At 34.5% G+C, this 14070-nt stretch overlaps 1 protein-coding gene across 1 annotated transcript; it reads right to left on the bottom strand.

The window, feature by feature from the left end:
• Window positions 1-2948: 2948 nt before the first annotated feature.
• Window positions 2949-6727, bottom strand: LOC145113257 (protein SMAX1-LIKE 6-like). Its single transcript, XM_079049369.1, has 3 exons — window positions 5190-6727; window positions 4792-5038; window positions 2949-4663 (listed from the first exon to the last, which is right to left on the bottom strand). Exons 1-3 carry the CDS (start codon window positions 6365-6367, stop codon window positions 3137-3139), a joined length of 2952 nt encoding a protein of 983 aa, XP_078905495.1. The 5' UTR covers window positions 6368-6727; the 3' UTR covers window positions 2949-3136.
• Window positions 6728-14070: the final 7343 nt, after the last annotated feature.

The following is a 14070-nucleotide window of genomic DNA, read 5'->3' as shown; positions in this document are numbered from 1 at the left end:
ACAAAAAATCAAAGACAAAATTTACAAAATTTGTCAAAGAGTCTTTAATGTAAAAAACCCTTTATTTAACCAAGTTTGGTCTTTTCCGACTTTATGTATTGATGTTTGTTTATATAAAGCCACATAAGTACTTCATGTTGTATTTTAGACTTTACAATTAAACAACGATAATTAATTATGTGAACAAATTATCGTACCGTTAATAATTATGAAAACAAACAAACAAATAATTAATATCGATGATTAATTACATGGACGATCATCATCATCATCATTATTATCAAGTTTGTTTAGAAATTAGACGCATCATTCACGATTAAATCTAATCATAAGAAAGGTAGATGAAGACTATCTTGTTATCATCGGAAAAATTAGAAATGAGACAAAAAAGGTAAAACCAACATGAAGATTGTGGATACTTGATTACTGAAAGCTGGACATAATGACTCATGTCCTAAAAGATTTTGACATCGCTCGAAGGTTGTAAGCGTCAACGTAAATCTCACGATTTAATGCAAATTATCATTTTTTCATCATCTACGGAAGAACCAGTAAATGCAAAACAAATGCTCGGAAACTGGAAGAAATAATTCTAAAACATACTACTTGTTGAATTCACAGATGGAAAAGAGAGCAGAGGAGATCTCGAATTTGGGTTGTGGAATATGGCTCTAGAAAAGTTGTATTTATAGTTTTAAAAACCTTAAGACTCTAAAAAACACAGAAAGTGAAGGCAGTTGCCCTATCACAACACACCACATGTCATGCGGTTTAACTACATCAAACCCTAATCGAAGACGCCATTTTATCCGAGTAACACATTTTCCGAAGGATTCTAGAAGCTTCCACGAGCATATCCATGAAGTTAATACGTTGATCGAGTGGGTCCAACCCAATCCAATCGAATCCCGCTGAAACTAAAAGCTCCACGCGAATCGTGCTAAAAATAAAAGCGCATTAACTCTTAATGATGATGCGGTGTGCAAAATGCATAGCGTGCCATCAACAATTAGGTGGTGTTCGTTTTTAAGTGGTAAAATGTCTTTAGTCTTTTTTAATGCTTGTGGAAGAAGATGTGGACCAAAAATGTTTTTTCCATGTCTTCATATAAAAATTCTTCATGTATAAGATTGTTTATTTATAATATCTCTAGTCTTTTTAATTGATTCAACTTTACCAATATATATAAAATATACATGTATGCAAGTGCAAACTAGGCAAAATCCACAATGATTCTCCCAAACAATAACATTATGTTACATCCAAACTATTATAGGCAATATAGTTTCTTTACGAGAGAATCTTAACTTCAATATGTCTTATTTCCCAAAAAATCTACACTAGGATTTGATTCATATTTAATAAGAACTTACAAATAAAGTAAGACGTTGTTCGGAATACCTACAATGCCAATTACCAAGCACTTAAAAGTTAATGAACATTTTTGAATAAAATAAAAGAGCTCAAATGTTTGAAAAAAAGTTTGAGAATAGAAGCAAACTCCCACCGAATTGATTGTAACTCAAAGAATGGTATTTTTGACCTAAACGATTACTACAAAAATCAATAACTTCAAGATTCTGCAACCCATTTATATATGGTACACTCCCATTAAACAAATTATTTGAGAAATCAACACCACCTAAGGTTTTTAAATGATAAAGTGGCAGATGAGATTTTACCATTAATTCATACTCCTGGATTTGCAGAGGGAAAAGAATAATGGCTTGAATGTCATGTCATCAATGGAGAGGACCCAACATAATATAGATTGAGAGGGAGAGAAGAAAAAAGAGAAACGAAAGAGGAGAACGAAGAGTGGCATAAAAGTTCATACCTAATCAACCGTCAACAGCGGCGACGTTGAGCGACGAAGGCGAAGCAAGGAGAACCGGAAGCGGAGCAAGGAGTGTCGGAGGTGGAGCATGGAGCGATGTTGGCCAACATGGGGGATGGCCAACATGTGGAGATTACAGGTGGAGGATGTAGTCGATGAAAGGGAACAATCAGATAGAGGTGTGAAGAAAAGATAGGTTTGAAGGAATTGAAAGTTATATTTTAGATATTTTTAGAAAAGAGATTACAAAGTCTTTTCGAAATATTTTGTCTTCTAAAAAACAAATAAGTTTTTCGGCAAACATCTAGCCGCCCTAGACATAAGTACCAAAAAGAACTAGCATAAAACAAACACAACCTTACTTACCATAAAAAAACAACACTTCTAAATGGGCTAACTAAAAAGTGATTGGGCTCAAATCCAAAACTTGTTAAGAATGAAGTTAACAACTTAAAGAAGAATACATCTATCATATCGAGATTGTGGTTGCTCAAAATTTCTGAATATATTTTGGGGGCACCCTTTAATTATTAAGAAGTTAAAACAACGAGGTGGAGGATGTGGTAATGAGAAACCTAGGACACGATGGCTTTCCATTCATTTTTATTAAAAGATTTTGGGATGTAATCGACGAAGACATTTAACTTTGCTATGAAATTCTTCGAAAAGCATTGTACCTTTAATCCCGGAAGTAATGCATTCTTTATCACTTTAATTCCTAAGTATAAAGACCTTTTAAATCTTGCGGATCACCGTTTCATCATTCTCATTGGTTGCATTAGTACAATTATTTCTAAATGTCTTTGTCGAGCTCGTAAAGGGTGTGATCCCCACGATAGAAAGTAAATAGCAATCCACTTTCGTCTGAGGAACGAAATGATAACTTAGGCAAAGAAGAAGAAAAAAAATGATGATCTTCAATGTCAATTTTGAAAAGGCATTCAAGACGCTTAATTGGAACCATCTAGATGACATTTTGAGGCAAATGGGTTTCAAGTAAATGGGCTGCAACAAAAGACACGACACATCATCTTGAACATATAATCTTTTCTAAAACTTGAAACTAAAAAACAAAAATAAATGACTTTACATAATGCATCCATGAACAGAATGAAGATGAACACATATCACTATACAATATTATATATCACCGCAACCAATTGTAGCACAAAACACAGAACAACATGAACGATTCCGTAAAATTGTGGGGATATAATCAAGCCAAAAACTAGCCTGTTTTCGATGCTAAAACTAGCATTATACATAATAATTACAACAAAAAAAAACATACCTAAATTATCATTTCACCATGATCCTTGAAGGAAGACAAAGACACGACATATCATCTTCTTCAACCATAACCCTTTCAACCATAAGTTTCACCATGGATTCACCATCGACACCCTGTTTCTGCTTCTGCTTCGCTTCCATAAACCCTCTATACAGAACACTATCAATCCACTTCTTTATATCCTCTTTTCTGTCAGATAACCAACAAGATGCAAGAATCTGTAACATTACTTCATTCTCGATCTCCAACAACACATTTGATCCGATTGATTTCTGAAAGCAAACACTGATTTCTTTCAAAATCGTTTCTGCAAGTGAGTCGAAATCGAACGGTTTCATCACCACTTTTTCATCAATTCCTTCTAAAAACTCATCCAACCACACTTTTTGAGATCCCGATTCCGTTTCATCCTCACTCTCTTCCGATTCATCAACCGGAAGATTCAAATCAAAACCCGATTTCAATTTCTTGATTCCCGGTACCATTATCTCAAAATCCCCGATTTCAATAACTTTTCTTTTGTTATAAGTAACGGGATTTCTAGAATTTAACCGTATAGGTGAAAGGAGTACACTCGAGGTTCCGGGATCCGTGAAACTTTCAATCAAGATTCTCATTTGAAAGGGTTTGGCATTCATGATTCTTTCCTCGGAATAGGTGATTCCGTTTCCGTTTCCATTTCCGTCCCCTTCTTCACTACTACTCAAGGTGGTTACAAAGATGGCATCAGTGAGGCGGATTTCCCGACCATGGGAATCGGACAATTTCCCTGTCTTGATGGCCTGAGATAAGTTCTCTTTAGTGACAAAATCAGCCTTGTCTATGTATTCAAGAAGAACAATTGACCGAGGTTTCTTGGTTAACTCTTCACCGATGAAATCCGTAATGGTCTTTCCTCTGAATGACAAATCAGAAAAGTTTACAGTTTTCCTGTCAAAAACCGAGCTCCGATGATGTATCTGGTTTTCAAAATTCAAATCTATAGAAATCAGGCTATCCCGGTTTCCAAACACAACTTCACCAATTGCTTGACTGATTTTCTTCTTCCCGACTCTATCGGGCCCACAAAACATAAACCAAATATTGCGCCTTTTGTCCCCGATTCTACACCGCGTAATCGTTTGGCTAATGGCACGAATCGAATCATCTTGATACCCGACTTTATCAACAAGAGCTTTGTATACTTGCTTAAAATCTTTTTCGTAAGATTTTGGTATTTCATGGGCCTCGACATAGATTGTTCCGAGGCCCAAATCTGTTGTTATGGAAGTTGGTGGTGACGATGATGGTGTGGTTGTAAAAAAGTCGACGGGTGGTGATAGATTTTTACATGGGCTTTGTTGGTTTGAATCTTGGATGTTGATTTCAGCCCGTTTGGAGTCGGGCTGAAATCTCCAATCAGAGCCCGTTTCCGTTTGGAAACGGGCCCTGATTGGTGGTGATGAGGGATTGCCATGGAGACGGCGACATATGTCGTTCCATTTCCTTTGCAGCCCGGTCACCCTGACATTGAATACACTGCCATGGTCTATAGCCTGCACTGAAAAGATTGGGCATATGTTGAAACTTATATTTCTTCGTATAAAACAATAAAATTTGGTTATTCCTATATAAAAATAGCAGATTAAAAATATAGATATATAATTATGAAGAAATTACACACCTGTATTCCAGTGTTTCCTTTGGTTAGATCAGATTCGGGATTTTGCAACCAAGAAGCTAAACCCACGGACTGTTGATCAGCAACAGACACTGTTGTTCCTCCTTTAAGAACAATGGAAACTTCATGCTCATACTTCTCGTTGCAAAGGTCACAACGAGTTACAGATTGATCTGAGTTTCTTGATGAGTTTTCGAACTCGGTTTGTATAGGGAAGAAGCCACCAAATGGCACAAATGACCCCATCAAGCTGTAATTATTATATCATGAGCATCGTACTGTGTGAGATTATGTAGGCAATATCAGAATTAGCACCAAAGGGTTTCCTTTATTTTATATATAATAATAAGTTAATAACTGATGACATGGTATTTGTAGCTTTATAGTACAAAATTACTTACTTGGATTTCAAGGGTTGTGATGCACCAGGACTCGATTTAGAAGACGTGATTGGAAGCAGATTCAAGTCCCATTCTTTCTCCAGGGATGGGAATTTGGCTGAAAGTTTCATGTAAGTTTCATAACTTCCAATGGATCCAATCAACCATGATTTCCCACTAACCAAATTGCTTAATTGTGAAACAAGATAGTCGAGAACGCCAGATGATTTCCCATCAAGAAACAGCTTCAATTCTCCGAGATTGAGAATCACACCGGAGTTTGTGCAGGTGTCGATGTTGTCTCTTACCTCCTTCAACTTCAAATTCATCATATCTTCACTCAAATTCCCAACAAGAAACTCACGGATCTCCTTCTCTATGTTGATTACGTTTAATCCTTGTAATTCGGTAGGCAAGAAATCTGTTTTACCCATCATTAAAGAATCTGTGAATCCAGCGAGGACATGGTCAGCGGAAACCCCGATTAGGAGTGGATTTCTTGAGGTTTTCTTGGCTAAGACTTGCCCGATTCTTTTGAAATCTTCTTCTCCTTGATCAACAGCAAATGGGAAATTAAACCCGGCCCGATTGGTATTCGAATCGGGTAGGTTACAGAGGAACAGAGGCGGAAACCTCATCATGGATTTCTGAAACCCAGAAACTGTTGGTGGATGTAAGATTGCGATTTTGATATCGGTGCTTCGGAAACCCGCATCGCCGAAAACCCGACTAACAATTGGGTCATCGAGAATGGACAAGATGAAGTGTTTGAGTTCGACTTTAACACACGACAACGAGGATTGAGAGTTGTGCAACTGTTGATGCATCTGGTACAAATGAAACGTCTCCGGATGCCTCCGTTGATTCGCCTGAGACCGTTTGATTGCTGCCATGAGTGAATTGGAAACCGGTGGTTCGTCATCTGATGTTTTGCTTTTAGAAGAAGGAAGACGATCGAGGGAAACGGTGACACAGAGCTCAAGCGCACGAAACTGGAGACGAGGGGAGTAAGCGGAGCTACGCGCCCGAGCACACGCGTCACGTAAGATGGATGTCGGCAGGGATAAAAGAGCGGAGACGGCATGAAGAGAGGTGGTCTGGGAGTGACACCGCCGGCGGGCGACGGCTACAGCATCATCCAACGCACGCGCGGCCTCGTCAGTTAAACATTGCCTGGCTGAGCTGACCGGCGTTGGCATCGCCGGTAAGCATATATACACCCACAATTACACGTATATACAAAATCAAAAAATATAAAATAAATAAAAAATCGTAGTATTATTATAATCACAGAAGCTTGCTGCAAATCTAAACGTCAATAAACAATTATTGAGTAGTGTTCACTTCAATGCCTTTTGCAATTATTTATTGAGATAGGTGATGAAGGGGGCATTTTTGTTCTTGGGTTTTTCAGTGGGGCCATGAAACAAACACATGGTGAGCATAGATTCTTGAAGAACATCAATGAAAGATTAGAAAGATCTTTCTGCGTTCGTCTTTATATGGCAGAATGGTAGTTTTTAGCACTGTGTGTGTGTGTTGCGTGTGTGCGATAGAGAAAGATGCCGTGTCCACTTGATAAACAAATGGGCCAAGCTCGGCATCAATGGAAGTCAAGGTCACTGTCATGCTTTTTAGAGAGAAAGAAAGTTGTTTTTGGATTCAACAACCCTTTAATCTAATTACATAATTTAACTTAGTCCTCACATAAGCTTTTTAGAGATAGATTTAACACTAATTGGGATAATTTAAGAAACGTATTCTACGTAAGTGATCAAAAGTATTTTTATAAATATTTTCTGAAGGTATATGCAGGGCTTTATTATCAAATAGTATATTACAAAGTTTAAATTGACAAATAACTTTTTTGATAATATATTCTTATTTGATTATGATATTTTTGGCCACTTACAGTAGCTTAGTTGTTTGTGGTTATTTTATGACTTATCAAGGTAATTAACTTTCCGGTATTTTCATATCTGGATAAATATTTTTTTTTTGTACACATCTAGGTAACAAACTTGTTGGAAGTGTTCATATATGACCATTATGACCTGCTATAGCAGGTTAAATCCTAAATGTGAACGTTTTCAACAAGTTCGTTACCTAGATGTTTACAAAAAAAATAGTTATCCAAATATGAACAAAACGAAAAGCAAAAATTAAATTACATGAATGGTCCATGTGGTTTGGGAGAATTTGTGTTCTTGGTCCCTAACTTATTTTTTTAACTTTGATGGTCCCTATTGTTTATTTTTGTTGCGCGTTTGGTCCCCGTCTATCTTAAAAAGACTATTGTGTCATTATTAATTTATTTTTTAATTAATTTTCTTATTTATGTATTTATTTTTTACATATTTTAAAAAATTAATAGACCTCACATATTTGTATCTCTCTTCGGATGATCTCTACTGTTTATTTTTTAATTAATTTATTTTTTTAACTCGGATGATCCTTACTATTTATTTTTGTTACGCGTTTGGTCCCTGTTTTACCTAAAAAGACTATTTTGCCCTTATTAATTTATTTTTTAATTAATTTTCTTATTTATGTATTTATTTTTTATATATTTAAAAAAATTAATATACCTCACATATGTGTATCTCCTCACCGTAAACCTAAAACCACATTTGAGAACTTTAAATTGGGTCTTACCGGTCACCATCCTATTTCTCATCGTCCCCAACTTCTATTTCTTTTCCATCTTTAGTAACATCGACGTCTTCATCGTCCTTCTTTTTTTGGTACTTCAACTCTGGTGAACCAACACCATAACCTACTGTCTCTTCATCTTTAGTAGGTTGTGGTGTTGATTCGACGGAGTTGAATGACCGAAAAAAGAAGGACGATGAAGACATCGATATCACTAAAGATGGAAAATAAATAGAAGTTGAGAAGGATGATAGATGTGATGGTGAGGACATACATATATGTGGGGTCTACTAAATTTTCTTAAATATATAAAGCATAAGTACATAAACAAGAAAATTAATTCAATAGTCTTTTTAGGTAAGACAGAGACCAAGTTCGTAGTGACCATCCGAGTTAAAAATATAAATTAATTAAAAAATAAACAGTAGTGATCATCCGAGGAGAGATACAAATATGTGAGGTCTATTAATTTTTTAAAATATGTAAAAAATAAATACATAAATAAGAAAATTAATTAAAAAATAAATCAATAAGGGCACAATAGTCTTTTTAGGAAAGACAGGGACCAAACGCGCAACAATAGTTATGGACCAAAAACACAAATTCTCCCAAACCACAGGGACCATTCGTATAATTTAATTTTTACTTTTCGTTTTGTTCATATTTGGATAACTATTTTTTTGTACACATCTAGGTAACGAACTTGTTGAAAGCGTTCACATCTAGGATTTAACATGCTATAGCAGGTCATAATGGTCATATGTGATCACTTCCAACAAGTTTGTTACCAAGATGTGTACAAAAAAAGATAGTTACCCGGATGTGAACATACCGAAAAGTTAATTACCTTAATAAGTCATATTCCCTTTTTTTTATTAAATCGTTAGGTTTGATAAACTAAAAAATAAACTTATTTTCTGAAAAGATTATCAAAATGTTTTTATTGAACATTATTTTTCGGTTAACAGGTACCTTTTTAACTATCAATTAATTTTTTATCTAGCGGTTAGTTATTTAACTTTTAAACCTGTCTACCAAAAATAATAAATTTATGATGTGTATAGTTTTGTATAATAAATACCAAACATATGGGTTTTATTTTGTTTATTGTATTTTAATTTGATGGTAATAATGCTTTTTATTGTATTTCAATTTGCTGATAATAATGCTTGAGGGAGTGGGTTGCGGCGTGAGTGTGGTGTGGATGACATGGTTGTGGCTTAAATCATCGTGTAACATTAGCCGACATCCATAATCTTTCTCTCTCTCTCTCAATATATATATATATATATATATATATATATATATATATATTGTGCTTCACATCGTCACTTTATTGTGCGACATGAGCCGAGCTGAGGCATCCCTAATCCATCTATCTCTCTCTCTCTCTCTCTCTCTCTCTCTCTCTCTCTATATATATATATATATATATATATATATATATATATATATATATATATATATATAGGGGAGGGTTCATGCGAAAATGCAAATAATTTGCGAAAACGCGAAAACAAGAAAAACCTATGATATTGTGTCACATCAACATTATATTTTGGAAAATAATTCATCCAAACTTTGAAATACATGATGATAATCGATGATAGATGGGAAATTGTTTCATATTAGCAAAGTATGATTTTTAACATTTTTATTATGAAAACATATATTTATAAATGATTAAAGACGTGAAATTTTTTTTATTAAAACTGTCTTTAAATCTATATTACCATAACACCATCCAATGTAAACTTAGTATCTTTAATTTATTGCTGATAAATTTATTTTTTTATAGTACATGTGTTTGATTTTTATAAGATAAAATCTGTTTTCGCGTTTTTGCAAGATATTTATGTTTTCGCATGAACCTACTTCTATATATATATATATATATATATATATATATATATATATATATATATATATATATATATATATATATATATATATATATATATATATATATATTAACATGTTAAGATGTTCCTAAATAACATATATTATACATCTAACACAAGTATATGAACTTTTAGTACGATAAAGTCAGTTTTCTAGTTTTTGACTTTCTTTACGTCACCAAACGGTAAATATTGAATTATTAACTTTGTAAAATTTATCGTTACCTTTTTGTGACGTTTAAGTCAAGTTATCCTTACATGTTTAAAACAACATATTTAGGTCAAGTCTCACGGAAATGGTACCATTTTTGTTAAAAAACCCTAAATTCTTTTTTTTTACACAAAAATGATGGATTTTTAGGTTTTCCTTTTTTGTAAAAACAAAATCCTTGGTACTTATAACTAGTATCATATCATATGTCCAAAATAACATATTTTGATTTATATCCCACAAAAATGGTGTAATAAATTGGTTATAACCATTTTTGTTAGAAAAGTCATATTATGTTCATAAAAAAGTCATAGTTTTTATAGTTTTGTTTTTATGTCTTTTTCTTAAGAACATATAGCATGTTTATACTCATTTTTCAAAGATTTGTATTTTAAACAACATACCACACATAAATGTTCATAATACTAGGTAATAACGTTATTTCATGTAGATAACATTTTTACACAACATGAAAATAAAGCATGTATAACAACTTGTACAATTATACAAGTTTACTTGTATTCCCCTCCCCCCCCCCTCCCCTAAAACTTGGATAAAGATGAAAATGAGGGGTATGAACTCACTTTGAGTGTGTTTCTTGGTGGATAAAGAGGTGAAGATGAAAGATTTCAAGTTAAGAACACTTGAAGATTGAAAGATCCTATGGATATTAACACATATTAATATGTGTAATTGTAACAAAACTAGTATATATATATATATATATATATATATATATATATATATATATATATATATATATATATATATATAATCACTAGATTAGTAAGGAAAAACTTACCAAAAGATCTAGAACCAACATATGGAAATTAATCTTGAGAGAGAGAGAGAGAGCTTGTTCTTGAGGAAGGAGATGAACAAAATAAAGAAGATGGGATGAGGGGGGGGGGGGTATGGGGGCATGCTATAGTTTCTTGAATTTAATATTCAAGTATGACTCTTTTAATTTAATAATAATACTTTATAAAAGGGAGTAATAATCATATAAGACAAATGTGGTCTTTTAGTTTATTTGTATAAAAATAATGGGTAATTTTTATAAGAGTTGGTGATTTTATAAAAATTGTGGTAAAAATGATGTATAATTACTTAATTTGAATAATCCAAATTCAAATTATTATAAAAATCATTATCATAAAAAATAATTACACATTCCACGAGAGTTAGGATGATTCCTAATTCTTTTCGTTAAAGTTTGAGTGTTTAAGCCGGGTAAAGAATTTGTCGCATTTGGTGACGAATTCACCAAAAAAATCTGAATATGTGACCTTTGTTATGAACTTTTTATGTAGCATAAAGTTTATAAACTCAACTACATTGTGTTATGAATATTATTTATACCTAAATAATATATAATTGAATTATCGAATTTTTACGTTACTAACCCTAATTAGGGTTTATATTTAATAATTTGCAATAAGAGAGGTACTTCGTATTATAACTTGCCTATAGTACATTAGAAACATTAGGGGATATTACATTTCTCCTAAAATTCTAATACGAGTTGAGTTGACCTGGTTGACTTTTGTTGACTTTGTTTGACCAAAAGACGGTTGTCACAAATTTTCATTTTTTGTTTTGTTTAAAATTTATAGTTACAATACGTCCAACATTGCAAAACTCGAGTTTGGAGCACTTAAAGTTAATGGGAAAAACTATATGTCATGGATGATAAATGTAAAAATGCATATTGAATCCATGGGAATCTCAAATGTTATATATGAATTTAATAATTGCTTGTCTAACATCCATAAAATTTTGAAAATTTTAAAACTTTTAAATAAATCCAAAAACCATCATTCGTTACAAATTGTTTTTAAAATAGCTCAACATCAGAGAAATCCCATAAATCATAAAACAAATATGAGGAGGTGCACGTTCACGTATTTGCCTTCCCGCAATATTAAGAATTACCTGAAACATAATCCAAAACTGTAAGCCCGAAGCTGTTGGATTAGTGTCTAAGTCCATAACTATATTTGGTATGTACTTGACCCGGTTGTACCATGGTCCTTTTGGGTTGCCTTCACCAAAGCAACTGGACTGGATGATTTATGGAGAGAGAGGATATTATGGTTTATTAATATATTATAAGAATAATATATTAAAAGAAAAATCATATTGTTTAATTAATATTGGTCAAGAATTAATTAAGAATTAATTTTGTGGCTAAAAGAGATTAATTAAATAAAGGGGACTAGTATTGCCAATTATAAGATAATTGGATTTGGGCTGTAGGTCCTTATGGATATAAGGGGGGACGAATTTAGAGTGGAAGCCCAACTATTCCAGAAGGTTATTGGGGCTGCTTAGGGCCTAAGCTATCCAATTAGGGTTTTGACTGAAACCCTAGCAGCTCAGCTATTTAAGGACCCCTAGGGCATTTAAAATCGGCTCCCACTTGTTCCAAGAGTCCTAGAGCCGAATTTTAGAGCCTCCATTCCCTCTCTTCTAGATCATCTTCTTGCCTTGGTGTTTGTAAGCCGTTAGAGGTATTACAATTGTGATACTAAGCTCTTGAAGTTGAAGATTCTTGCTACTTGTGAAAGGTAATCATCTAAACTTGTTTTAGTTGTTAATTTCAGATTTTGTATGCTAGATCTAGGGTTTGTAAGCTTTGGATAAATTTTCATGTACAACAGAGAAACCTATATCCAAAGCTTTAGGGTTTTGCATGTGCACATAGGAATGTTCTTTTGCTCAAAACCCATCAGTGGTATCAGAGCCTTGCTTGGTTTCGATTGTATTTGATGCATGGTGTAGTTATTCTTTGCTTGAATTCGATTTTTTGGCCTTCTGCCTGACAGACTCGTCGAGTCCCAAAGAGGACTCGTCGAGTCGGATGAACTCGACGAAGCATGAGTCATCCAGAGGGTTTTGTCGATGCAAAGCATCCCACTAGAGTGTGTAAGCTTGAGAAATCCATTTATGGATTGAAACAAGCATCTCGCAGATGACATCTTTGTTTCGACGAGAAAGTCAAAGAGTTTGGCTTCCTGCGAAGCGAGGATGAGTCATGTGTATATGTCAAAGCCAGTGGGAGTATAGTTAGCTTCCTCGTATTGTATGTCGATGACATACTACTCATAGGAAACGACATCCTGACCCTGCAGGAGGTTAAGTCCTGGCTTATGAAGTGTTTCGCTATGAAGGACCTCGGAGAGGCTGCCTATATTCTGGGAATAAGGATAGTGAGAAACAAGAGTAAAAGACTAATAGAACTTAGTCAGAATACTTACTTGGAAAAGGTACTAAAGCGTTTTAGTATGGAGAATTCCAAGAAAGGGGAGTTACCAATCCAAAGCAATACCAAGTTGAGTAAGACTCAAAGTCTGAGTAACGAGGCCGAGATAGCAGAAATGAGTCGAGTACCTTACGCTTCCGCAGTTGGCTCGATCATGTATGATATGACTTGTACTCGCCCTGATGTGGCCTTCGCTTTGAGCATGGTCAGCAGATATCAAGGGAACCCTGGTAAAGCACATTGGACCGCAGTTAAGAATATTCTTAAGTACCTTCGGAGGACCAAGGAATGGTTTCTAGTCCTCGGTGGGAGTGATGACTTAAGGGTGCAAGGGTATAGCGACGCCTGATTTCAGAAAAACCGAGATAATTATCGATCTCGGTCAGGCTGGGTCTTTACCCTAAATGGAGGAGCAATGACTTGGAAAAGTTCCAAACAGGAGACCGTAGTTGATTCAACGTGTGAATCAGACTACATTGCAGCGAGAGAAGCGTCAAAGGAGGCAATATGGTTGAAGAAATTCATCGGAGACCTTGGAGTTGTTCCAGCCATAAAGGAGCCTATGGAAATTTTCGGTGATAACCAAGGTGCGGTTGCCTTGACCAAGGAACCGAGGGATCATGGCAGATCCCGACATATCGACGGGAAATATCACTTTATTAGACATCGGGTGGAAGAGATACTCCTCGTAGTGAAGAGGGTATCGTCAGAAGATAACCCAGCAGATCCCCATACGAAGGGACTGAGTAGGGTTAAGCACTTGCAGCACACTAGGAGCATTGGGCTGAAGGACGATATTAGTTTAGATTAGATAGCTTAGAAACATGTAATAGATAAATTGTAATTAACATTTCATGAATAAATAAAGGGGTA

Source organism: Lactuca virosa, chromosome 5, assembly GCF_052849685.1.
Source record: "Lactuca virosa cultivar CGN04683 chromosome 5, Lactuca_virosa_CGN04683_v6, whole genome shotgun sequence".
Taxonomy (NCBI): Eukaryota; Viridiplantae; Streptophyta; class Magnoliopsida; order Asterales; family Asteraceae; genus Lactuca; species Lactuca virosa.
Note: the sequence above shows the minus strand (reverse complement) of the source record. Positions and strands in the feature narration are given on the sequence as shown.

Bases quoted from the DNA above. Each gene is read 5' to 3' on its own strand.
- LOC145113257 (XM_079049369.1), bottom strand. From the start codon at position 6,367: ATGCCAACGCCGGTCAGCTCAGCCAGGCAATGTTTAACTGACGAGGCC. The intron at 5,039-5,189 runs GTAAGTAATTTT...TAATAATTACAG, and splicing joins TCACAACCCTTGAAATCCAA to CTTGATGGGGTCATTTGTGC. The intron at 4,664-4,791 runs GTGTGTAATTTC...TTTTCAGTGCAG, and splicing joins AAGGAAACACTGGAATACAG to GCTATAGACCATGGCAGTGT.